The 27,775-nt window shown below is 41.2% G+C and overlaps 2 protein-coding genes across 4 annotated transcripts; both read left to right on the top strand.

The window, feature by feature from the left end:
• SLC35G2 (solute carrier family 35 member G2) lies at positions 1-4,037 on the top strand. Its single transcript, XM_053312791.1, has 2 exons — positions 1-178; positions 1,992-4,037. The coding sequence occupies exon 2, from the start codon at positions 2,004-2,006 to the stop codon at positions 3,240-3,242; it is 1,239 nt and encodes a 412-aa protein (XP_053168766.1). The 5' UTR covers positions 1-178; positions 1,992-2,003; the 3' UTR covers positions 3,243-4,037.
• A 626-nt stretch (positions 4,038-4,663) lies between these two features.
• NME9 (NME/NM23 family member 9) lies at positions 4,664-27,127 on the top strand. 3 transcript variants are annotated; one of them, XM_053312792.1, is made up of 8 exons: positions 4,664-6,074; positions 8,750-8,786; positions 11,053-11,110; positions 12,488-12,591; positions 14,112-14,183; positions 20,226-20,342; positions 22,927-23,041; positions 24,382-27,127. In XM_053312792.1, the coding sequence occupies exons 2-8, from the start codon at positions 8,754-8,756 to the stop codon at positions 24,384-24,386; spliced, it is 504 nt and encodes a 167-aa protein (XP_053168767.1). In that variant the 5' UTR covers positions 4,664-6,074; positions 8,750-8,753; the 3' UTR covers positions 24,387-27,127. The 3 variants fall into 3 exon arrangements, with proteins under 3 accessions (XP_053168767.1, XP_053168768.1, XP_053168769.1); XM_053312793.1 differs by having other exon boundaries at positions 4,664-5,709; XM_053312794.1 differs by lacking the exon at positions 20,226-20,342.
• Positions 27,128-27,775: the final 648 nt, after the last annotated feature.

Below are 27,775 nucleotides of genomic sequence, written 5' to 3' on the forward strand. Positions count from 1 at the left end.
TCATTGCATTTGATTCTTTAGCTGTAGCCTCTCTTTCCTCTTCAGTGCTTCTGTGTGCAGAGAGAAGAGAGAGTAGCAAAAAGAGAATCAACATTTTCTTCTTCTCCTCCTGCAGACACCCTGAGCTGACGACATTTGGCTCTGTGTTTCTGGCTTCCCAGTGCAATTGGATTCACAGGTAGCTATTCCAAATTCTGCATGCTTTATTTTAAATCTATAAGACGGAAATGGACACACTGCTGAATGCTACAGTGCAGATTTTCTCCCTTTAACATCTCTCAGCCCTGGCATATTTTTGAGGGAACACTTAATCAGCCTCTTCTGAATAAAAGGGAAAAATTCTTTTCCTTTTGTCTGGGTTATTTGTTGCTCTCTTCTTTCATGATAAAATGAAATCCCTGTTGTCATTCAGTGTCTATTTAAACAGGACCATTCCATTTCCATTAACATGCATCACATTTTGCATGCATGAGATTTTATAGTTGTCATCTCTTCTGTTCATGAATGAACTGAAGAGGGGAGGCTACTTTGCCTCCTCCCTTCCCCAGAATAAGCAGTCAACAAAACTGCACTGATCAGCTAGCATTTTTAGCCAAGAATTCTAAAACTGTCATATATATTTGAAGGAGTATCTACTTATTTATGTTTTGTTGTGTATCCAAGGTACTGAAATCTCACTCACTGGCATTTATTAGCTCTGAGAGAGGGACTCTAATTTCCTTCCCATATTTTACATAAAATAGAGGTTGGCATTCTTTTATTCATCATCCCCACTTCATTTGCATCTAGCAACTTACAATTTCCTATACTTAAACTATAAGGCAATATGTGTTATGCTATGCATGTAAATGTGGCACAATTAGGGAAATGAGGAAAAAGCAGGGAATATGTTGGAGAAATAAAGTTAATCCTGGGCATTTTTTACTTTTTAATTTGGCAGCATTGATACAATGTTTCCAAATAGTAAGAAAAGTCATTTTTGCTTCTTTTATAGGTTTTTGGCCCAAGCTTATGAGCTTCCATGCCCGCAAAAAATAAAATAAAATAAAATAAAATAAAACCTTAAAATGGAGTATGCTGACTTCTGAACCTGTGCAACATCACAACTGATGTCATTGCTCTAGCATCCCAAATTGATCCAGAACATGATATTTATTTGGCAGCATAGATCAGCACTGCAACACTAGTAAAGGCTACCATTACTAAAACTGTTACATGACAGATAAGTAGGTGCAGAGAGGGGTGGCTTGCCTATGTGGCTTCCTAAAGGTTTTAGCCATCACATAGCCACATCTGCAGCATCATAAGTATCTGATATAATACTTGGGAGTATCAATATATTGGGAATCAGTATTATTGGAACAGAAACACAGCATTTAATTATGAACCTATCTCACTTAACCTAAATACTTACAAGATATCACAGTAGCTGTATAATGTTCATGAATGCTGTTTGATGCTCCCAATGTACTTATACATATTTGCAGCTGCTAAAACACCTTAATGACAACAGATCTGGTTTGTGACATTTAGACATCACAGGTTGTTTCCATTCTAGTTCAAAGTTAAATCTGTTAATATTTTAATTAAATAGAAATATTTGTTCTTAACAAAACATTTCTCAAACTGTAAGAGAATTTAGAGCACAGAGGGAAATGGTGTGAGTATTGCAGAAGAGGTAAACATCAAGTATGTTGTTTAAAATGTCTAACAGCAGCAATTCAATTGATGATTGTGGTACAGCATACCAATCTGCCATTCATAACTGATTTTCTATAGTTGACATTTATGTTGCATTTTAGTTTCTTCTTTAAGGCAGCTCAGGTTTCCTAAAGCATTAGCGAAAGATTAGGATTATAGTTAGAATTATTTCAGTAAATTTTAAGTATTCCAGATTACAAAATGAACTGTTCTATTATTACTGAATGTGTGTGTGTATACACACACATTTTCTTTATGGTTCTTTATGGTTTTTTCTTTATGTTTCCTAGTTATCTGAAGACATGGACACTTCACCTTCCAAACAATATCCAGTGAAAAAACGAGTGAAAATACATCCCAACACAGTGACAGTGAAATATACTTCCCATTATCCACAGCCTGGAGAAGAGGAATATGAAGAAGCTACTGAAGACAATGAGAGTTTTGTGGAAGATAACCCCAAAAGAAGACTTCTGAGTGATGGACAACGAAAAGGAAGGTCCTTCTTCGGAACTATTGACATCCCATCGCAGGCAACACAAAAGCCAGAAGCCAGTAAGAGTGAGCAAGGTCAAGTTTTTGTAGATGGGAGCATTTTTCAGTCCAGAAAGACTTGGGCTGTGCTTTTTGGATCTGCCTTGGCCCACGGCTGTGTAGCCTTGATAACTAGACTTGCTTCTGATCGTTCCAAAGTGCCATCTCTAGAACTGATCTTCATTCGTTCTGTCTTACAAGTGTTTTCTGTGTTAGTTGTGTGCTACCACCAAGAGGATCCTTTTGGACCAAAAGGCCACAGACTGCGACTGTTCTTCTATGGAGTGTGCAATGTTATTTCCATTACCTGTGCTTACACTTCCTTTGCAATAGTACCCCCAAGTAATGGGACTACTATGTGGAGAGCTACCACAACTGTCTTCAGTGCCATTTTGGCCTTTTTACTAGTAGATGAACGAATGGCTTACATTGACATAATGACTGTTGTGAGTAGTGTCTTTGGTGTTTGCCTCATCATGATCCCCAATATTATTGATGAAGAAAATTCTTTGTTTAATATTTGGAAGGAGGCCTTTGGTTATACCATGACAGTTATGGCAGGTTTAACCACAGCACTCTCCATGATAGTATACAGGTCAATCAAGGATAATGTCAGCATGTGGACTGCACTGTTTACCTTTGGTTGGACTGGAACAGTTTGGGGAGTCTCCACCATGTTTTTTCTTCAAGAACCAATTATTCCATTGAATGGAGAAAGTTGGAGCTATCTCATTGGCATCTGTATATGTTCGACAGTGGCTTTTCTGGGGGTCTATTATGCCTTGAGCAAATTCCATCCAGCTTTGGTCAGCACAGTTCAGCATCTGGAGATTGTAATAGCCATGATCCTTCAGCTTCTTGTGTTACGTATCTTCCCCAGTGTATATGATGTAATTGGAGGAGCTGTTATCATAATTAGTGTCTTTTTCCTTGCATGTTATAAACTATCTTGGAAGGACTTAAGAAAGCAAGATTATCAGGAGATACTGGATTCTTCCATTAAATGAATACCAAATAGTTGTATTCTGTTTACTGCCATGTACAATTAATATGCATTTATGTATGTCTTTTGTATAGTGTTGTTGACAGCATACTACCTTTTCTTGTCCAGACACAAGGGGCACATCTATCCCAGTATAGCTCAGTGGAGATAATAGTAGAATTTTTTGTTCTATATGTGAGAAATATTTTCAGATGTAAAAACTTGAAAACTAGATTTCATTCTTGGCTAGTATACAAGAAGTGACAATATTCGACACAGACAATTCTTTCTGTGGAGATCAGGGTCCAAGGCAAGGTAGTCTATGAAAGGAAATAGAACTGAGTTGCTTAACTTCTCACAGCAAAGAACAAGGCTTAATCTGGACATTTTTTGAAAATGGAGTACAGGGTTTACCACTTTACCTGCTCCAGACTCTCTGATGCATGGGCGACTACAAGCCTAATCTGGCTTGTTTACCTGCAGTTCTTCTGAGTGGTGGAGTATAGAGTAAAACTTGATCTGATAATAACAGCCCTAAACCATCATCTCAGCATTAGGGCTTTCTGTTGGCTGAAGACCAGACTGTATAAGAGAGTGTTAGCACAGGAAGAAATATGGATAAATATTTCCATATTTAATATTTCCATATTTAATGGAAATAGATAAATATGGTAAATATGGTATGCTGGTAAATATGGATGCTGAAGGAGACAGATCATTGTTCATGGTAACCTTATGTACTACTTCCTTGTAGTATGTAATATTTTATAAATAAGAATTTTAACATGTATGTGTTAATAATAACAATAATAATAATTCATATTTTGTGCACGTGTTTGATATTTATTATTCAGACACCAAACCCTTGGCTATTCCAGATCCTTGGCTATTCTGCCTCTTGGGGTGGTGATTGCTAGTGTCTGCAATAACTCTCAACATTCCAAGTCCTCATCTTATCTTGTGTATGTGTTTATATTACAATATCAGGCAGTTGAATGGATATAAGCAGCAGCCATCCGCTCTTTCACAGAAGTACACTGTATCTGGAGGTGCAGGAATGAGGAGCACTATGACAATTCCAGGTCTATACTGATTCAGGGCTTCCTGTGGTGTCTGAAATAAATATTATTTTCTGTAGAAGAGTCAACTGTGGAGAAATAGAACATCCATTAAGTTGCACAGATCTTTGGTTTCTGAAACAAAGCACAGATCTTTTAAATAAGGAATGCCCTTCAGGAATATTCTTCAGCCACAGCTTTCTCCTTCCTTTCTCAGCAAAAGGAAGAAATGTTGTGGCCCCGTTGGTGCAACTGAGTTTGTAGTCATGAGGAACATTGGAGGGTTTAGTGTGTACAGATAAATTTTCAATCATTATTTGCTATAATGAAACATCTAAAACTGATAAATGCATATGAGAGCATCAGTGTCTGAGGGTATCATATTGCTTTACTCAGTTTCTTGTCTTTCACAGTAAATAAGATATAAATGTTATCTATATAGGTTGAGCCCTCCAAACTTCCTTACAACTATGGCTACAGCAGTCCTATGCACACGTACCGGAAAGGCCCATATTGAATGCAGTAAACATGCATAGCATTAGGCTGCACAGGCTTGATTTCACACAAAGAGTTCAGTTAAGAATGATAATCTATGTTCAGAAGCCTGGAATGGATTTAGTGTATGCGTTTTTCCTCTCCCAGCATTTGCTATGCAGGAGGATGGTATGAGTACTACTGTACTAACACTTCACAGTTTGATATGAAATCCATCGGTGAAGAGTCCTTTCATTTCCACTGGCTGCACCATACAGGTTACATGTAAAGCATCTTTTTAAGGTATGTGTCCTGTTTAAGTGCATTGGCTGCTGGAAAATAGTACTAGGTCATATACTAGATCTCCCTCTCAAAGCATTTTTAAAAGCCCCAGGCATTTTAATGATGACCAGCTTCCAAAATCAAGCAAGCATATTGAATATTGGGTTTTTTTCTTAAGAATTTTGCTCTTGGAAGAGAGGAAGAAGATTAGTGCTTTAACAGAGGAAGAATAAATTGGGTAAAGGAACATATCGTCTCCCTCCTTTCATGGATGTTTAGTAGGCAGAAATACTTCATTTGGGCGGGGGGATGGGAAGTAAAGTACCTGGTAGATTTTTAGACCAAAAATAATTACGTATCCCCTGTTTTCTAAACTGTAGGCAGTTCATGCAAAAAATATTTGTCAGGCTTCACATCCGTAAGGAATAGTTCATCATTGTCAAATCCCCTTCCTCTTCATTTCCTCGCCTCGCATAGTTTCTTAACCTGCCAGACAGTTGCAGGGCCAAGAGGGGCTGAGCCACCTGGCGGCACAGAGGAAGGGCACAAGGATGAACCGATTAGCGAGAAGAATGAGCGTCGGGACAGAGCTATCTCCCATTGGCCAGTCGCGTTGCTATGGAAATGACAGACGCTGTTGCGGTACTGCGTGGGAACCATTGCTTTTTTCTAGAGCAGGTAGCTTTTTCCAAACCCTTACAGTTCTCGGGCGGCGAGCGGGATGATCTGCTCTCCCTCGGACTCTTAACTCAGAGCAGAAAACAGAAGCCTCTACGAATTCCCATGCTCACATGCGTCTCCTCTTTTTACCTCTTTTACCTCTTCCTATGGCTGCCAGGACTTAACCTCTCTGCATTTCTTTCAGTATTGTGGATGGCATTCTGGTGAGGTAATCATAAGAGTGCCTCTGAGGAATGGCAGAGTACATTTCCTCACGCAACTAGAATTAACAGTATTTCTGTACAACCAGGCAAAGTCTGTCTCCAAAAACATTAGCCTTTGCATTAGACTCAGATTTTTCTAGACCATCTGTTTTTAGCACAGTAAGTATGCAGTGTTTACTTTTTAGGATACTTTCAGATACAATTGTTGCTTACAGATACAGTGAATTCTTCTTCTTCTTCTTCTCCTCCTCCTCCTCCTCCACTGTCTCCCCAGGGCTTTTTAAAAAGAAAAGTCAGAACTGCACAATGTGTGGGTGCAATTCAAATGTTGTAGCATGTGCTGCTACAACACACACAACTGTGCTTGTTCCTTGCCTGTGCACAGATACTTTGTTGCTTTGTCGTATTCTATAACATTTAGAAGGCTATCTACATAGAGTGGGAGAAAAGCCTCAGAACTGGCAATCTGAAAGCTGTATTGCAGAAAAGTGCTGTTATGCACTTATGAAGACTGTGGGGAGCAGCGGAGTCTACCGGAAGCGTTTTTGGTGGGAGAGGAGAAATGGCTACATTTAATAGGGGTCTAGGTTCTAGAGAAGTCTGGCCTATGCACTTTGCTTTTCTCATTGCTATCAGTAACTTTTTACATCATCTAGCATTATACAACTTTCGCAATGACTTGAATGTTTGGACTGCACAAATGTTCTCTCTGAACTGAACTTTAAAAAAAAATTTTTTTAAAGAACTGCATTTTTCTATCTGGTTGCAGTTCCACATTTTAAAAAGCTCTTCTGTCTCCTCTCATACTCCAGTTTCCCCCCTCTTTTTCATTCTTCAGAGAGAAACACTGCGCAGGCCTGTGTTAAGAGATTGGTCAAGGAACTGTATATAGCCTTCTAAAAGAATCCGTTAAGTCGGGGGTTCCCGACCTGTGGTATTGCAGATGTTGCTGAACTACAACTCCCATCATCCCCAGCTACAATTATGGCTGGGGATGATGGGAGTTGTAGTTTAGCAATATCTGCAGTACCAAAGGTCAGGAACAGGGATGTGTGCACAAACCAGTTTAGAGGCTATTTTACAGGCTTCCAAACCAGTTCGAATGTCTGGTGGTTTGAAGGTGGGGGGGGATATCTTTAAAGATTGGGGAGGGTGCTCGTACCCCTCCCACCATGTTTCCCCCATCGGTGCTGTTTTTTACCATTGAATGTAATGTAAGAATCTGAACAAGAATCTGTAAGAGTAAAGACCTATAAGGACTTTGTGGAAACCATAAGGATTGCCTTCATATTTATTCCTTCATTATACAGCAATCTATATGCACAAAGGAACTGTTTACATATTTGACCTTCAAGCAACATCATTTGGGACTTATGAAATAGAAATTATCTCTCTCACAATTCTTTTAAAATTTTGTGTGTTTCATCATTGTATGCAAATTTATTACAGAAGCTTCAATTGATACTTGTGTTAAAACATTCATATATTTGGTTAATTGTAAACATTATCAGATTTATTGGATTGTAATTTTGGTTAAAAAAAACTTTTGGCAAAATGTTTATGCAGAATTATCTCACATGGGGTGTGTGTGAACAGATTATTATACATGGTGCATATATATATTTCTATGTATATGGTCTGCTTTTAAAATGGTCTGGCTGAATGGCAGCATACCTCCTTGCCACCCTGGTGCCTCCTCAGACTGGAAGTGCCTGGTGCACATGCACATGTGCATGTCGCACATGCACAAAGTGTGCATGGGCACTGGGCACTTCCAGCCACTTCCAGTCCGAGGAGGCACTGGGGCAAACTGTTTTAAAAGACAGCACCAGCACAGGAAACATGTCAGGAGGGGTAGGAGCACCTCCACATCCTTAAAGATATCCCCACCACCACCTTCGAACCAGCAGGCACCAGTTCCGTGCACACCACTAGTCAGGAAGTCCTGTGTTAAGTTATCAGCATTTGTATGGAGCCTGAAATCAGTATTCAAGTTTCAACAGACAAAACAGCTACCCTTTCCCCTTTTGCTGCTATCTCCCTGTGGAAATAATTTTATTTTATTTTATTTGTTGTTAGCTGCCCAGAGACATAAGTTTGGGCGGGGTATAAATTTAATAGATAAATAAATAAATAAATAAAAATATTTTATTTATCATATTTCTATACTGCCTGATATGTACATCTAATTATGGCAGTTTGAAATCCAGTTTCATTTGCCTTCTGTCTCTTCTTCACTCTTAGCATGCCTTTTTAGCTATTAATTCCTTCCTTCATTAACATTATGTCCTTCCTTCTCCAGTAATCTACTTTTCACCCTACTCCCCGTACTGCCCTACTCTTCGCCCTACTGCCCTTCCCACAAATCCAGGGAAAAGAGATGGGACAACAACACTTTGAGATCCAACTTCAACCTGGCAAAAAGAGAGGAATTCCTCTCCCTCCTTTATTGGGCTTTCCCAAACCCCCAGAGGGCAATGGCTGCAGAAGACAGAGTTCAGGAGAAAGACCTACCACTATTGCCTTCTAGCGGGAATTTTCCTCTCCTTGCCACCATACCACTCCTATTTCCAAGGTGCAAGAAACCATAGAGACAGAGGAATAAAGGGAGGGAGATGGGGTGCAATTCTATGCAAACTGACCTGGGGGTAAGCTCCATTGAGCATAGCAAAACTTACTTCTAAACCTGCAAAGGTTTATGCTGTATATATCATTGCTAATGTTATATGCCACTAATGGTGGTTTTTGTTATTAGAGAGCATTCATGATGCTCTGATTGAATGGTAGTGTTATATAGTGACATAACGTTTTGGTGTTTTGTTTGTTTGTGACAGCACAATGGCCAGCAGAAAGAAGGAATTAACTTTGCAGGTCAGTAAGACAGCTGAACCCTCCAAATATCACCCAGTGATGTTGTTGTTTCCTGATAGCATGGGGGGTATGGGTTTGGTCCAGTGTTGCATAATATTCTATAAATGAAACTGTCATGCATAGCAGTAGTTCTAAAATAGAAAGCAGTAATTCTAAAATGGATTTACCAATCTCCCAGGGCAACAGCCAGTAATACATCATTTCTCTATGCAATTAATCAGAAACAAAACATACGAGTTAATTTAAACTAATCACAGTAGTGCCTATTTCTGGGAAGACATAGTTGGCACAGACTGTTATTATATTTAAAATAATAAGGTAGAATAAAAACCAAAGGCTAAATGTTCAGCTGGACAATAATTGGAATAGGCTTTTATGGAATAGGCATTCCATAAAAGAGATACTTGAGCTAAATAGTTCAGTGATTTAGTAATAATTAAAACATATTGGTGTGGTGTAGTAATAACTGGGAAAAATAGCGGAGGCCTGTTCTTCTCTGATCACAATTTATATTTGGTTGCACTTTGGACATAACATAAGAATATTCTTAATCTGTGAATATTTATTTATTGACATTTGTATACAACCCTTCAACCTAGTGGTAATTAACAAAGCCATAATGAAAGAAGTATCTTCAAGTTAGAATCTATGGTAATATATTTGCAATTTATTTTTTAAAAAATTGTGTCCATAAGGAGTATAATCTCTATAAAATCCTGCCATCAAGTGGCCAGAATAAGAAAATGATTATGGCTTCAATCTTACTAACTAATTACATCAGAGTAGACCTATTGGTTTAACAAAAATTACTCCCACATGACTGTTACTTATAGGCTTACAGTGTTCTGATATACATAAAATGCAAATTCTGCCAGTAATTTGTTTTGTCTGACAGAGCCATGCAGCATGATCTTAAACATGTTTACTCAGAAGTAAGCCCTTCTGAGTTCAATGACAATTACTTTCTGAAGTGTACTTAGAACTGCACCTGTGCAGTGCAATTCAATGTATGTTTTTGTCAGGTGAGTCTCATTAATGGCCAAACTAGATGTGATACTAGAGTTCTGTGAACTGAACTCTCAACATATCCCCCGCCCTACGCTGACAAAAAAATAAACAGAGATGAAGTGTAGGAGGCATAAAGGAGTTTTAACACTTTGTCTCCATGCTAATCCCCCAAAATAAATTGCCCTCCTAAAACTGCTTCTAACAATGGAGGGGGGAGCATACTGGGGTAAACATGTCCAAGTAAGTGTGAGTAGAACTGTAGCTATACTCATTTATTTTCACTTGATCCATAGCCACATGTAGTGTTACCATGCTTGCTCAGACACATGTACAGGTATTGGTCAGTAGGAGAGCCAGTTGGAATGAGGGGATTCAAATTTCTCTGGATGGGGTTGCACTCCCAGGTGCTGCTGGGCTGGGCTCTGTTTTTGGCTGCCCAGGTGGAGGCCCTGGCCAGGAGTACCTTTGCATAGCTTCAGCTAGTATGCCAACTGCATCCCTTTCTTGAAAAGGCAGATCTGACCATGGTCACCCATGCCTTCGTCACATCATGCATGGATTACTGCAATGTGTAATGTGGGGCTGCTCTTGAAGAGTATTCAGAAACTGCAGTCACTAGTGCAAAATGCAGCAGCTAGGGTTTTGTCTGGAGCTGCCCATTGGGAGCATATTATGCCCATTTTGAAAGAGGTACACTGGCTGCCAGTTTGTTTCCAGAGCCAATTCAAGATGCTGGTTATCACCATTAAAGCCTTTAATTGTTTGCACCCTGGAGTGGCTAGCTGAAGGATTGCCTGCTCCCCAATGTTTCTGCCTGCTTGACATCATCATCATCAGAGGGGGCTCTGCTCCATGTGCTGACATTTCGAGAAGCTTGATTGTCATACACGCAGGACAGGGCCTTTTAAGTCTTTGCCGCCAGGGTTTGGAATGCCCTCCCAATGGACATCCACTCTTCAGCATCCCTCGCTACCTTTAAGAAGCAGCTAAAGTCCTAACTATTTGATCACAAGTTTCACTTGGTGCTGAAGGTAGCAGCCTTCACCTTCTTGGCAAGGATACTGTAGGTCAGCAGGAACACATTATACGTGTGTTCCAAATAAGATCTTTATAGCCCTGAACATCCTGAATCCAACATACTAAAGAGACTGCCTTCTCCACTGCTTCCTTTAATGATTTCTAAGTTTAAAAACAATCTTTAAAAGCTATTGTGCCTTACTGAAAACATTATCAGTTATATCATTTAATTTCCCCACAGATGGTTGTCAGTAATCAGGAACTTTGGGAAGAAATGCTGTGTTCCAAAGGATTAATTGGTGAGACCTTTGCAAATATGACACAGATCTACACACTTGAAGCTCCTGTTCAGTATTAGTATATACTGACAATCAGGGGCAACCCTTTCATGAGGCAAGGTGAGGTGGTCACCTCAAGTGGCAGATTATTGGTGAACCAGTAGGGTGGCAAGATGCCGGGTTTGCAAGGAGAGCCTCTCCTCACACTCTTTGCAAAGTTTTCAAGAAGTATGAGGAGAGAGGCTGCTGGCAATCTGCCTTCCTTCCCACCTCCCTCGCACTACTTTAAAAGAGTACCAAGATCAGTTTTGAAAGGGAGCTGGTGCCCCACCAAGGTCATGGTGCAAGGCAGTATTTGATGCCTTGCCTTAGGTGCCCCAATATCTTGAGCCACCCTTGCTGACAAACTTTATAGCATAGGTTAGAAAATAAATCATGGGGAGATGTTATCTCCTTTTGCTCTTTCTGCTTCTGGTTAGATTATTAGCCACAAATCCTTTAATTTCACGAACATGCTTTTCTTTTTGCCATCAACCTAAAGGCTGATCTACACATTAGAGCCCCGTTTGCTTCCAGAACTGTCCAAATGCTCCTGCATGATGTGGCAGCTCCATGCAGGGGTCATTGTGTATAGCACCACGAACTATAGCAGGGGTAGGTAACATTGACTCTCCAGCTTTTGGTGAACTACAACCTCCATTATCCCAGCCACAATAAATTGTGACTGGGGATGATGGGAGTTGTAGTTCAACAACAACTGGAGAGCTAAGGTTGCCTACCCCTGAACTACAGGATCCTCTGCATCTCCACATTCCCATGCTAGTGCTGCACATACCTGGAGGTAAACAATACTGGTATTCAATTTCAGACTTTCCATGTAATATGGGGGATCCTGGTAACCAGTGCAATATGCTAAGGTTCCTCCACGGAGATGCTTTTTCAGCAACAGCAGCCTCCAGGTGGGTCTATACCATGTAAGTTAACCTTCAGACTTGAGCCTGGATGGCAGCCTCTCCAGTTCCACTAGTGCTTTGGGGAAGCCAATTTGCAGTGCAGGAGTGCCACACAAGAAGCATTTTTGGGAAGAGGTGGAGGTAGCAAAGAGAGGCCCACCTGAAGATGCTCACAATTATATTCTCCAGAGCCATCATAGCAACCACACTAGCATCCTCCTAGCACAAGCCTGTCATGAAGTGAAATGTGTAGAGCAATTGCAGAGGATCAAGTCACACTGCAGAGCAGTGGGAATTAAGTGTGCTTGAATTAAACTCTGTGTATTCTGCCATGTCACAACTGGGAATTAAGTCAGCTTAATGAGCTATGGTCCAGAGATGCAAGTTTTGGGTGGTATAAAAATATGTTAAATAAAAATAAATAAATAAAATAATCTCTTTGCAGTAGTAGATGTTCATCAAGGCTGGTGTGGACCATGTAAAACAGTAGTAAACCTCTTCAGGAAAATAAGAAATGAGCTTGGTGGTGACCTCCTGCATTTTGCTGTGGTAAGAGGTAGCTTCAAAGGTACAAAGAATAGTTAACAAAAATCTATCCCTGTGAGGCATATAAATATGGAGAATTTAAATGCTTTGGTTTAATGCCCGCTTGGTTCTGGAATAAAGTAATATGCCAAGGCTTAAGTATTTTCCCCACTCCTGTGCTTAATTCTTGATATATTATTTATTCCAGGCTTGAACCAAGTGAGCATTAAAACAAAGCATTTAAATGTTTTACATGTGATTTAAATTGTATCGTGTTGCATTTCATAAATGGAAACTATCATTATGTACAGTTCTGCAGCATGACCCTCATGGTTGAGCCTGTGCTTCAGTGCACAGGTTTATGTGTTTGTGGACTACATGAAAGAGTGTTTGCCCAATGCACTGTCTTCATTGCACAAACATGTTTTTCCTCATTGAAGATTCTCCCAACATAATCTACTTCCACTGATTGATAAAATAAAATAAGAATAAGAAGGGTGGAAGACCTGAATCAGTACCACAGATTTGAGAATCATGTTAAGCATTCTCTCTCTGCACTAGTATTTATATACTCATTGAGTCCAACAGTCATGTTGATAAGCATTCAGTATAGTTTGAGATAGCAAGGTAGTGACAGGCATGCAGACCTTATGTCTACATGAACTTTATGCAGAGGCGTAACTAGGGAAAACGGCGCCCGGGGCAAGCATTGAAATGGTGCGCCCCCCCGTGCCCCCCCAACATACTACATTAGGTTTTTCCTCACAAGCGCCCGCTGCCGCCAAGCCAGGCCACTGACTGGCCGCCAGGCGCCAGCAAAGCAATGGGGGGGGCCGCGGGCGGCGCGGAAGGGACCGCTCGTGGGGGAGGGGGCGCCAACGTGCTCCCTTGACTGCTGTAGCACTGCTGCACTGAGCAGGAAACATTTGTATTAACAAAAAAATTTTAAATTTTTTTAAAAAAAAATTTGGTCATGGTGGCGCCCCCCCCCGTGACCAGAAAAGATGGCGCCCGGGGCACGTGCCCCCCCTGCCCCCCTTATAGTTACGCCTCTGACTTTATGTGTGTGTAACTGCACGAGCATCGGGTTCTCTTTGTGCAGTCGTAATCCTGTTTTTCTAGCAATTCCAGTCACATTAGGAAAACCCTATATGTGTGAACAGTTGTACGTGTGTGGACTCCATAAGCCATTAAAGTGAGTGCATGTAGGTCCCCACCCACCAGCTACACATACTACTCATATTCACTCACCACAATTACGTCATTTAGGGCTATTATCTTTATCTGCAGGTAAACGACAATTCCTGACATGATCTGGGATAATCCAGTTTAAGTCTGTAGTGTAGATATGAGTTGAGTGTTTGTGTGAATATCACATAATTCAGAGAAAACAACACTTAAAGGGGCAGAGGTCCTAAAGAATTATAGAGCAATTATAAGCAATTGATATTAAACACTAGGCGGGAAATTGTTCTATTTAAATGGTGCTCCTGTAATAATTAATCATTACTTCTAATAAACTGTATTGTTTACTTTTTACTTAGGCCGAGGTAGATTCAATTGATGCTCTAGAGAAGTATCGTGGAAAGTGTGAACCTACATTTCTGTTTTATGCTGTAAGTTGGTAGTAAATATTTGAAATTCCTTTCAGATTAGCTTGGCTTTGGTTCTTTGAGCTTCTACTATTAGTTTATGCTCTTCTTTGTAATAAGTAACCTTCCTAATAAATCTATCAGATTTGTTTAAATCATTATTTGCCTGTTCCAAATATACCCATGCAATGAAGCACAGTTTTTGCCAGTCTCAATTAATTTGCCAGCTGCAATGTGCTCTCTTGCTCTCTGGTATGTTTACTTTATCTTCCACCCATGTAGGGTGTTGTGGCAGATCTGTTTGCAGTTACTTTGTACAGTTACATCTTTATTGATTTTTTAGCCTGCTCTCCAGTAGGCTTATGAGATCCCCTGGCATTCCGTATGTCTGTGTGTTTACCCCTCACCCCATCAACTTCGCAATGCTTGGACCAGTATATGAACCAAATCAGGTACAGTTGTAGGAACACATAGCGACACCTCAACAGCGTAGTTTATGATGATGTCATCCACCCCGATTCAAGATGGCGGATGCATGAACATTTGAGGTGCAAGTATGTTAACTTGTGGATTGTCTAACCTATTTGAACCAAATTAGGTATCGTTGTAGTGAGTGACACACAGGAACACCTCAATGGCATAGGTTGTGATGATGTCATCCACCCCAATTCAAGATGGTGGATGTGTAAGCATTGAGGAGCGAGTGGGCTAACTTGTGAACTGCCTAATTGATTTGAACCAAATTTGCTACAGCTGTAGGGACACATAGGGTTGCCCCCAATGATGTAGTTTGTGATTATGTCATTCACCCCAATCCAAGATGACGGATGTGTGAACTTTTGAGGCACAAGTGCGCTAACTTGTGGACTGTCTAACCGATTTGAACCAAATTTGGTACAGTTGTAGTGAGTGACACACAGGGAACCTCAATGGTGTAGTGTGTAGTGATGTCATCCACCCCAGTCCAAGATGGCAGACACATGAACATTTGCAGCACAAGAGGTCTAACTTGTGGACCTCAGTTTGAACCAAATTTAGTCCAGTTGTAGAGATAGTGAAAGGAAAGTAGGCAGATTTGTTCTTACTAGAACAACTTGTTTTCTGTGTAAACTGCTTTGAGAACTTAGGTTGAAAGGCAGTATATAATCAAATAAATACATAAACGGTAGCAGTAGTACTGTTTGTTCAGCTCCTGGCTTTGATGCAGGAGTATTTACTCAAATGTGTTTGGTGTTCACCAGTAAATGTGCTTCTAATCCCCTCCCTTTCTGCAGTGGGTATGCTTACCTGTAAGAGATACTGGCTGACATGATGTGCAGCCTATTGTCTCTGTATGGGTCTACCTTTGGGTTGCTGCGGACTTCAAAGGCAACCCGGATGCTCTTTTGAAGCAGTTATTATGGAAGCTGCATTTCAGGAGCTTTCCCCATTGGCACTTCTACAACCTGTGGGGCAAGAGAGGGTTGTTACACCCAAACATGGTTTTCCCTTGCTATGGGCAACCCTAGATGTTTTGAATGCTCTGCACACCTTTGGATGCTGAGAGTGGGGTTCCTGGTGGGTGTTTGTATCTGGAAGGTACCTGTAGGGGTTCTGAGAAGATAAAAATGCACCCTTCTCGCTTTGCTGTGTTCCTTGACTGTACAAAGAATCCTTTCAGCAGTGTCCCTATCATTAAGCTCCCATTTGTTTTGCTTTGTTTGTGAATGTCGGGATGCCATGTTACCTGGTTGCTTGTGTGGAGAAGGGTGTTGCATCCCTCCTTTGGGGCTTTCATTCCCTTCAGGGGGCAGCAGGGTTTAGAAGAGTCCAGGCTGCTCGGATTCCAGTGGGGTTGAGAGGGCAAGACAGAGAGAGCTCCAGGGTAACAGCTAGGTTGGGTGGCATAGGGAACAGGAAGCAAGGTCAGGAAGGGGGCAGAGCTGGAAGTAAGCCATGTCAGCTCTGCAGTGGGGCATTTAAAGACACGGCAGCTGATGATGAGGGGCTGCTTTTGAGTATGGGAGCCGTGAGTTCTCCAGGAGAGGGAACCGGCTGAATGCAGCAAGCTAGGAGGCCGACTCAGGTGACAAAGTAACCTCCTTCCCTGGCTGTTCCTGAGGCTGACCCTTTTTTGTGCTTACCCCATCATTCTGGAGTTCAAGAAGGGCCAGGAGCCCACCTTGTCCTCTGGGAGTCTGACAGTGAACATGAGGATAAAGTGATGTGGTACTTCCATGCTGCACCTTGATAAATTACACAAGAGTTGCTGTTCTCTTCACTACCTTCCTTTTTGTCTCCTGCATATAATTCAGACTCCTTACTTAATTTTATACTATCTTTATACTTTTTATATTTCCCCCCCATTCATTTATTTATATCTGTCTAAACTGCTTTTGGAACTTTTGTTGAAAAGCAGTATTCATTGTATTTATATTCTTATACTGTATTTACTTGCAATGAAGACAATTCTGAATTTAAGATGATTCCCTTAAAAAGTAGAGGTTAAATGCAGGTTATACCTGCATTTACTCAAAAGGAACAGGGATCTGAATTCCTGCCTGATGACTGCTTGATTTCTAATATCAAAAAAATTGGAGGAAAATCCTAGTCTTCAATTCAGGTAAATACAGTACTTCACACTCTGGAGCCCTATTCACAAGTTATATTCAGTGCATGCACAATCTAAATACAGAGCATGCAGGTGCAGTTATTCACACACTATGTCCAATGCATGTACAGTAGTACTCTTTCTAAAGTAAAGTGTGCTGTCAAGTCGATTTCGACTCCTGGCGCCCACAGAGCCTTGTGGTTTTCTTTGGTAGAATACAGGAGAGGTTTACCATTGCCTCCTCTCGTGCAGTATAAGATGATGCCTTTCAGCAGCATCTTCCTATATCGCTGCTGCCCGATGTAATACCAGCGGGGATTCGAACCGGCAACCTTCTGCTTGTTAGTCAAGCATTTCCCCACTGCACCACTTAATGTGACTGTACACTTTCGACTTGTACCCAAATTCATTTTTGAACACATGTACAGTTATCTACACGAAAACAAGTACATGTATACATACATCTGAATAAGTGTACAGTGTAACTTGGCAAAGAGCCACCTTTTTAACGTGGTGATTCTCATTATTTATTATTATTATTATTATTATTATTTAGTAGGGGGAGAGCAACTGGCCCTATCGACCCCCAGCACAGTACCCCTCCAGTGACTGTTGCTGGTGTCTATCTTATGTTTATTTTTAGATTGTGAGCCCTTTGGGGACAGGGATCCATCTTATTTATTTATTATCTCTCTATGTAAACTGCTTTAGACACTTTTGTTAAACAGCGGTATATACATATTTGTTGTTGTTGTAATGTCTGAATAGGGCTTGAGTCTCTTTCAAATCTCCCTTAGTGCTAAAAATATTTGTTTAAATGTCTCTTTGTCCTCTTCTCACTCTTTGCTGTGATATTAATGTTCTAAACTGACATCTCCTGCTGTTTCATGTCTTTCTGGTCATTTCCTGTTGCTCTCCCTTACACTTGAAACTCATTTCCCCATGGCATTTATCTTCCTGCATGCTTCTCTTTCTGTAGAAAGCTCTGAAAACTCATGTCCTCTTTTGTTTTCTTTTTGTGTTATCAGTTCCTTAGTATCTGACATTGCTTCTTCTTAACCACAAGCCTACACTAGAAGTTGAAAATGTATGTATTGTAAACTACCCTGTGAGTTTGTGGCAGTGTATAAATATTAGGGATGTGCACGGAACCACGGAGGCCCGGTCCGGCACCGGGGTGTGTGTGTCTCGCTTTAAGGGCAGGGGGTAGTACTTACCCCTCCTGCTGCTTTCCCCCCTCCAGAGCTCCACTTTGGAGCAAAGTTTGGGGGGCTGCAGTGTTCCTCCCTGCCGCCCCCGCCCCCGTTGTTGCCTGGAAAAAGCGGAAGTTACTTCTGTGCATGCGCCCATTGTGGCACACGTGTGTCCGTTGTCGCTGTGCGCATGTGCGCCACACACATCACACATTGCATGTGCATGGAATGTGTGACGTGTGCGGCGTGCATGTGTGGCGTGCGCACGCAGCGGCGGACATGCGCGCACCACAACAGGCGCATGTGCGGAAGTAACTTCCGCTTTTTCCAGGCAATGATGGGGGCAGGGGCAGCAGGGAGGAACGCTGCTGCCCCAAAAACTTTGCTCCAAAGTGGAGCGCTGGAGGGGGGAAAGCGGCGAGAGAGGTAAGTACTACTCCCCGCCCTTAAAGCGAGACACACACATACACCCCCACCGGACCGCCCAATTCTGAACAGGTTCGGAGGCCTCCAACATGGCCTCCGGACCAGTTCCGTGCACATCCCTAATAAATATACTAAATAAATAGATCTTCCTCTTACAGTTTCATGACTGATTAGACTGTAAGCATGTAGGCAGGGCCTTCTAGAATATACAGTATATTCCATGGTTGTTGATAAGCACTATGAAAGCAATACATTATTAGGGTGAATACTTAGAATCTATATAAGACTTCCTGAGCGCCCCATGCAGTTCATATACATTACCTTGGCATTTTTAAAAACTGTGCTGTTAAGTTAGGCAAGTATTATTATACCAAATGTCTATTTTCTAGATGTGTCCTGCTTTTTAGAATTGAAAATTGAATGTGACTACACAGCTTTTATCTTATTTGTGCAATTCCATTTGTGACATACGAGTCCAGTCTAATAGGAGTAGTCTCTAGAAAGCCCCCTTTCTGTGTCACTTGTGTCTCCCACAGTTTGCACATGAGCTTCATTGTTCAATTTATGTAGTTCCTAGGCATTCAAAGGAATATAGCCAAGTGTCATCTGTTGGGTTCCACAGAACATGCAGGTGCTCTGGGCTGTCCCATTAATTAGACAGACCCAGGCAGTTGCTTAGGGCACCAATTGTTGGAGGGCGCAGGTGTCTCTGCCTGCCCAGACCACCCGCCGGCCTAAATGAATTAATCAGGTTTTGCCCCTTTAATAGACTGGGAACTCTCTCCCACTGTATCCCCAAGCCAGTGCCGACTAGTCATTCACTGGTCATTCACATGAGCTGGTCATTCAACTCAGAGAATGAGCAGCCTGTGTGACTCAAGTTGAAACCAAGTCTGCATTTTTTTCCTGGGAAAGCACAGCAATCACACTTCATCTAACAACAACAACAAATATTTTTCAACAAAAGTTCCCAAAGCATTTTACATATATTTATTTACTTACTAATCATATTTCTATACAGCCTGATATGTACATCTCTAGGCAGTGTACAAAATTTAAAATATTTAAAAGTTACAAATTAAAATACATGACAATAAAAACAGAATAAAATAGATATTAAAACAAGGTTTTAAAATTATTAAAATTAATTCTAATCAAAGGCCTACAAAAACAGGAGAGTCTTGAGGTTCTTCCTCAAAACAGAGGAGATGTTATATATATATATATATATATATATATATATATATATATATATATACACATACACACACACACACACACACACACACATATACATATACATATACACACACAAACACACACATATAATGGCTCCCAGTCCCCAAAGGACTCACAGTCTAAGAAAATAAACACAAGATAGACATCAGCAACAGCCACTGGAGCCACTGCTGGGGATAGATAGGGTCAGTTGCTCTCCCCCGTTCAATAAAGAGAATCACCACTAAAAAGGTGCCTCATTGCTCAGTTAGCAGGGAACCTAAAGCACCAAAAATCCTAGGGCTGGCCTTGCATGTGTCCTGAGCGGTATGAAGGAATTTTATCTTAATGAATCAAGAGGTAACATCTTCCCTGTAGGCAATTCTATGATTCAGTCCTCTCTTCCCACTCACATGCCTCTCTATCTTTAGCTAAATATAGAAATATAGGACAGAGCTGACTCTTTTCCCAGCCATCCCATGTTGGGAACATAAATTATTGTTTGCTCTCTTCATAATACCAAATTGTCTGCTAGCCATAAAATGAAACCTGGACTCTGCTATAGATATTGTTAATGTGTCTTGATATAAATGATGTTTGTAAGTGAGATTGTTTATTACAATTTCCATTTCCTTCCAGGGGGGAGAGTTAGTAGCAGTTGTAAGAGGAGCAAATGCACCATTGCTACAGAAAACCATTCTGGAGCAGCTAGAGGCAGAGAGGAAGGTCCTGGAGCATGGAACAGAAAGAGTGGTGGTAATCTAGTCTCTTGCCATTTAATTGCAATCCCTTGTAAGTGGCATCATGAGATCTAAAGCTGTCTGTCTGAGGGTCAAACCACAGCATACAAAAAGTACATGCTTCTCCAGGGGCGGCCCACGGTATTGTGGCACCTGATGCAAGGCACCCAATGCTGCCTTGCCCCATGAAATGCCAGCTCCCTTTCAAAGACCACTTTTGCAAGCATTAAAAGAGGCATGGAGGAAGGATGGTTGCCAGCAAGGGAAGGAATTATACACAAGGGTCAGCTTGGTCCCAGAGAGCTACTCTGATGAGAGAATCCGGCTATCCTGCTGCTGCCCCAGTAATCTGCTGCCTGAAGTGACTTCCTCACTATACTTCATGAAAGGGCTGCCCCTGTGGTCATCACATCTGTGCGTTATTCTTTAAACAATAAATTTATTATTTATCCGCTAAAATATTTATTTATTTATAATAATTTATCATTTATCCGATAAATTTATTATTTATAGTTATATATTGCCACATGGCATGGAGGGAGGGGGCCTCTCACCCTTTGTTCCTTGATTCTCACCCCCTGTGGGTGCTATTTGCCCTAGAACGAAGCTCCTATTGATCCCAGTGGAAGCTTTCTTTCCCAAGCAAATAGGAGCTGCAGGGGCCCCCAGTCCAGAATAGGAAAATGGTAGGGTCAAAGGCAAAAGCCTCCTCCCCACTATGCCATGGTTCCAGTGTAGATCAGGCCTTTCCTGTGACTGCTATTTATGGTAAAAGCCGCAACGGAAGCATGTGCTTCTCAAAATGTGTAGTTTGACCCTGAAAATGTAATGTGAAAAATACTAACTTAACCTCACCTAATCCTGTTCTTCTGCTCAGTTAGCTCCCTAGAGACACAGTTTCAAGTATGCCCTAAGCCTTAAGGAGGAAGGCTGAGGTTGTCTGCCTTTTAAAATAACCTGTCCATGCGGGGTGTGTGTGTGTGTGTGCTTTTCCTCATGAAACCTTCCTTTTGGAGTTGGGCTCCAAAAGCAGATAATGAGGCTGAATGCCTAGCCTCAAATCTCAACCATGGCTATAAGAGCTATATACTTACATTTTAAGTGTGCCACAGCCGCAAATAAATAGGAGAAAAATGCTGATTCCTGATAAGAGTGTGCTCCCAGTGCGAGTCAGAAGTTGCATGCATTTTGTGTTGTGTGAATCCGCCAATATCAAGAGGAGAATGTTGGGTTCCCTCTGCCACCGAAAATTAAGCCAACTTCAGGTATTGGTTTCTAATGTTGAGTTGACAGAGAGGACCCGACATTCTCCAACATTGGTGGCTTCACATGATACAAAATGCATGTAACTTCTGGCTTGCACCAGGAGCCACTGGAAACTGGTGCTTTTCTCAGACTTACTTTTGGCTGTGACGGGTGAAGCTGCCCAATATAAACAAAAGCTAATATTCAATTCAATTTATTACGATCAAAGATCAGCACACAGTTCAAATCCAGATACAAGGGTCCCCAAAAGTGAACATCGATACTAGTGCATGCAAATATACATACAAATAAAATATACAATTAAGAACTATTACATAAAATATAAAATAGAATAAGATAACAAAATACAAACAAAACAAATTAAGAGCCTGTATTAACCATCTCCGACACACCGTGGGTGGGTCTTAATCACAGCTGTACAGAATTTGGCCACCAGATGAGAGACATCAGTATATGTATCAGAAAGAAATAAGTTTATATAAAACTCATCAGAATTATTTGGATATCTAAAAACAAGAGCTGATATTCCTAGAGGATAGATTACACATTTTGTGTGGTATTCTGCTCATAGTGAACGATGCTTGCAGAAAAACTCTGACCACACAATTCTCTTTTGAACAGACAGGCTATCATGTTGCTTTTCTGCTGCTTAGAGGAAGAGATAGTTGTGTATTTCTACAACATTAGGTCCTGAGGTTACCACAAAGGTTGCAGAAAGGCAGGAACTTCTTGCATGTGTGGAGACCTTTGTGGCATGGTTCATTCCTTTCTCTTGGCAACCTCCACAAACAATGAAGATAATATAGGTAGCTTCTTTTGCCCAATGTTTATTGCCTCAATACATAGCCATAATAACCATAACAGTTGTTGATAAAACAAGTAAAACAAAACAAACAAAGTCAGAGATTAAAAATGTAAAATAATTCAGGAAATTTTCGAAAGAAAACTCTGTTACTAAAAATAGTGATAAAAGATAAAGTTGTGCCGTCGATTTGGTGTCGACTCCTGGCAACTACAGAGCCATGTGGTTTTCTTTGGTAGAATACAGGAAAGGTTTACCGTTGCCATCTCCCGTGCAGTATGAGATTATGATGCCTTTCAGCACCTTCCTATGTCACTGCTGCCTGATATAGGTGTTTCCCATAGTCTGGGAAACATACCAGTGGGGATTCAAACCAGCAACCTCTTGCTCTCTGGGCAAGTTGGTTCCCCACTGTGCCATTAGGTGGCTAGGTAAAAATAATGATAGGAGATTGGAAAAAGCTAGTCTTAACAAAATGTTTGCTTTTATAAAGCTGTCTATAATAAACATCCTCTGATGTTACTAATGCTAGATTCAGGATGAGGCCTTCCCTATGGAAGAAGAAAGTAGTGTTACTGGGGAAGAGGAAGGGGAAGAGGAGGAGGAAGAAGAAGAAGAAAAAGAAAAAGCTGAAGAAGGTGAAGCAGGTATGTTGTTCTGCTCAACAAAATGGTCAGCACGACTCCTACGGCTAAAATTATCCTTTTATGAGAGTTTCTGAATACTTTATATCTGGTTAGTGTCCTCTTTTCTTCCTAACAACAGCATTAATCTCTGATGGAACATATGCTGGGCTTCTGTTTACTGCTACCAAGACATGCATAGATTTCCTTTGTATTTGGATGCCAAGCAGAAGTTCTCATTGCTTTACATTTTCTGTTTTGTTTGATCTACCCTTGGTTGTTTGGTTTCTCCTTACATTCCTTCCTAGAATATTACGTATTCATTGAGAAAAGATTAATAAACATTAAATCAAGAAAAGATAGAATGTCCAACAGATAGCATAAATCAAACAATAAAGAGAGTCCCCAGATTTTTAACCAGATATTGTGCTTAAATTGCTCTAAGGTGCTGAGCAAAGAGGACACAGCCACTATTCCTCATGGTCCATTTCTCTACTAATTAATTTTCTCACCTACTTCTTCTGACTGCTGTAGCAAGCAAGACTCCAATTATGACCCAAAGAAGGGGAGAAAAGAGTGAGTGAAGGAACGAGGCCACGAGGCCACGGTGGTATGGCTGTATCCTCTCTTGATGCTTGAGAGACATACTGAACATGACTGTAATTAATACATGACTAAAGTTAGCATGCTTGGTATTCCCCCCCTCCACCCACTAAGTAAACAGCAGCCAGATTGGATCCCCTGAAGATCTGGACTGTTGAGTGTGGGAGGGCTTTAAAGCTAGTTGCCTGTGACATTATTCTGAGCTGTAAACCACACACCCACCCCACCCCAAGATTGCTATTTGCCTTGGGGAAAACAAGCTCCCACTATATAGCTCCTTCAGGAAAAATAGCTGCCTTGGGAGGAGATTTGCAGAGAGAAAATGGTGTAGGTCAAGGCTGAACAACTTTGACCCTCCAGTTGTTTTTCAACTACAACTCCCATCCTACCCAGCCACAGCAGCCAGTAATCTGTGGCTACTTTTGTTGTTGTTGTTTAAACTTGGGGACACTTCCAATGTTAAGACTGTTAATTAATGACTAAGTTAACATAATGTATAGTTTGGCCTTGTGAAAAACCATGGAGCCTTGCTATAAAATTATCTTGCTACAAATTAAGCTGCAGCAGTAGATTTAGAATGAATGAAATTAAATTCAGATTGAAAGCAAAAGTGTTTTTCATTTAACTGTCATGTGGATAATTCAGATGGTGAAATAATTCCACTATTTAGTTTTTTTAATTTAAATCTTGCCTTTGATGTTGCCCTTAAGATTTACATTTCTTTCTTCTTATGTCAATGTTCTCTTATCTTTTCTTCTTAGATTAATTCACCCATTTATCTTCTGAGATTGGCTTTCTAGATGCCTTTGGAAGCGGATAAGAAACATTAGAGAAAAAATTTCCTTTTACAGGAGAGTGAAAGAGAAGGATAAACATGTCACCCGTAGATTATGAATTGCCACAGGCAGCACAAGTGTGGTTTGTGGAGAAGTGATATACAAGTGTTAGGAAAATCTTGTTACCAGTCTAGCTAGTAGTGCATGTTGCAGCTATATTGTTGAGTAAGGTGGCTGTTATAAATCCATGTTTTGTTCAACATTTCAGTTCTTAGTAGGGTGATCAAATTAAGCACTCCTTTAACATAGGATAATTGCTGAATTAGTCACTTGTTATGGCAGTATTTTTGACAGATTATCACATATGCATATTCAGGGAACATTATATTTAGGGATATAAACATGTGGATGGAGAAAAGAGAAAAAGATTGTGCCTGCTGCACCCACCCACCCTCGTGTGTTCGGAGTTGCAAACAGAGCCCATGTGAATACAAATTATGCACACATTAAGCTTGGTGGTTCACAGTATCAGAGCTGTTCACATACGTGTGTGTGTGTGTGTGTGAGAGAGAGAGAGAGAGAGAGAGAGAGAGAGAGACAGACCACTCCTCCTGTACAATACTGCTCGGGGCAGCTCACAACAGTAAAACAATAAAAGTAATATACAATTTGACACAATAAAACAAATAAAACACAAGGAAGAATAAAAATAATTAAAACAAACCGAAATAAAATAAAATAAAATAACCATCAGGCTATAGTAAAACACATTAAGGGGGTTTGCCGGGAACGAGCGCTTGACCCGCTCTCCCCGCAGACGAGCAGAGAGCCCTCCCTGGGCAGCAATTACTAGCTACGTCAAGGAGCCGGGAATTGCCAGAACCTAAGGGGTATACTTGTGGGTCAAATGGGCCGTAAGCCAGAATTTTGCTAAAAAAGCCAAATCTGGCCACTCAGGCCAGTTGGGGTAGTGGCTGGGTTTGGGCACCTCCCAGCCCCCCGTAAGTCCCAGAATGACCTGGTGCCGATGTCATCATTATTCTATCTCCACCACTCTGCTGCCTTTCGGGCTGTCCCTGCCCATCCCCCAGCGGTTGTTGCCTGCCTCTCTGAGCCCTTCTTGGCTTCTGCAAGGGAATTGCTGGGATTGTCCCGGCAACTGGAGCCCTCTGCCTCTCTCGGCACACCAGGTACACCATTGTTTAACTAGGTAAACAACACTGTCTCACGGAGGAGAGGAGAGAAGCCCGACACGATCCAGGGACATTTTCTAGTCTCCTGTATCGATGCCACTTTTATGAGGTCCACGAGACATTTTCTTGTCTCCCGTTTCCTTTTGTATCATGTATCTCAGATTGTACGCTGTCATTTTAAACTGTGAATCGCATGAAGTGCTTTGGCAGAAAGGCATATAAATGAAATAAATTAAGTAAACAAACCTACTGCAGCAAGAAAGCTGACAATTGGGGCTTTTGGCATGCTGAAGGATTGGATCACTACAGTGAGGCAGTCTGTCAAGAATACTGCCATAACAAGGATGTCTGTGTTTCAGCTGTTATCCTACACTGGACAATTTTTCAAACATCTTGTTAGTGCCCAGTGTGGGCAGACCACAAGCGGTCAGGCTTAACAGTACCAGTTATCAGTCCAAGACCAAGGGGCCAGAAGCAAGTAATGTGGTCTGAGGCAGATGTGGATTAAGTTATAGAGCAGCAGTCAAAGGGGCAAAAGGAAAGTAATACAGTCTTAAGACAGATGAAGCCTAGTTTGACAGGCAGCAACCAAAGCTCTGAAGGGCCAGAGGAAGATGATGTCGTTCCAGGGAGGCAGGTTTTAAAAGGCAGCCAGGCTGGATTTCACAGGTCTACAAAAGTGCTCACACTGGAGAGTCAAGCTTGAGGCAGGAGTTATATATGACCTGCAGGGCATTTATTGCCTCTCCAGATCACCTGATCCTGCAGGGCTGACAAGCTGCAGTTTTCCTCCCAGCCATTATCAGGGTGGTGCTGTAGAGCAGCAAGGGCCAAGCTAGCACTTTCCTCCACCATGGTGGTGCAGAGAGCAAAGCACCTGGGCTCTGCTGTCAGTTTTACCAGTTCAAGTTAACTGGTGCTGTTGAGGTATCTTATTTATTTTTATTTAAATTCTATACTGCTTTTCCACAAAGAAGCCAAAGCACTTTACAGCCATTAAAAGCAAACAAAAAAAAATGTTGAAAATTTTCATGTATAAAGCAGTAACCCACTGAGAACCTCTGGAGCAAAAGAGGGAGGCTGAGCAGGTGGAATTCATTCAGCCCATGATGGTCAGGTCTTTCCTTGCAAGCAATTGCCAGGTAGCAGCTCTTACTGAGGACCTGTCAGGCATGGGAGTGGGGCTGATCATGGGGAATTCATTAATGGAATTAAATAATGAACAGAATTGTAAATCCATTTTGTGAACCTAGTAGGAATAGAGATATTTATCAAAATGTGAGTTCATAACAGCCATCTTGGATTTCATTATGATGGCTAAAATATTACACTACTTGCTAAACTGACAACACAGCTTCTTATAGTGTAGTCTACCTCTGTCTGAAATGTTTGCTGCTTGGGGCAATTAGTTGACTACAACAACCAATTCAAGTAAACTGGTTCATCAGACTCTTACATAATTCATGTCTATTTCTGGTGTTGCTTTTCTCTTTGATTACTGTTTTAATAAAGAAATTTATTTATTTTTTGCATTGTCACTTTCATAATCTACATCTAATTTATCTGGCCTTAATAGCAAGCCATTGGATACTTCATTACTTGGAAACCATGAGGATTCACTTATGCAAAGGAGATCCATCATTTTTCTATCCATCACAATCTCTAAAATTCTTCCACCATTTCCATTAACTTTCATTTCTTTCAAAATGCCACAGTATGAACACCTGATCTTTAAATTTCTTATTTGGAGGATTCATCTTGAGAAGTGCTATCTCTACAGTCACCCATTCACACAAGTAGCAGTGCCTCTGTCAACTGCCAATGGGATAGAAACTGCTTTGGTTGCCTTGGTGGATGGCCCACGCCGGAGATAGACAGAGGGAGTGTGACTCTATTGATCCTCCTGGGCCTTTCAGCGATACCCTTGAACATGGTATCCTTCTGGGATGTCTCCCTGGGTTGGGACTTGGGGGCACGGTTATATGGTGACTCTGCTCCGACCTGGAGGGTCATACTCAGGTGGTGCTGGGCGATGCCTGCTCACCCCTTGGGCTATGGCCTATGAGGTACCACAGGGATCTGTTCTGTCCCCTATGCTGTTGAACATCTACATGAAACCTCTGGGTGAGGTCATTGATAGGTGTGGGCTGCAGTGCCATCAATATGCTGATAGGAACATAACAAGC

Source organism: Hemicordylus capensis, chromosome 3 (assembly GCF_027244095.1).
Source record: "Hemicordylus capensis ecotype Gifberg chromosome 3, rHemCap1.1.pri, whole genome shotgun sequence".
NCBI lineage: Eukaryota > Metazoa > Chordata > Lepidosauria > Squamata > Cordylidae > Hemicordylus > Hemicordylus capensis.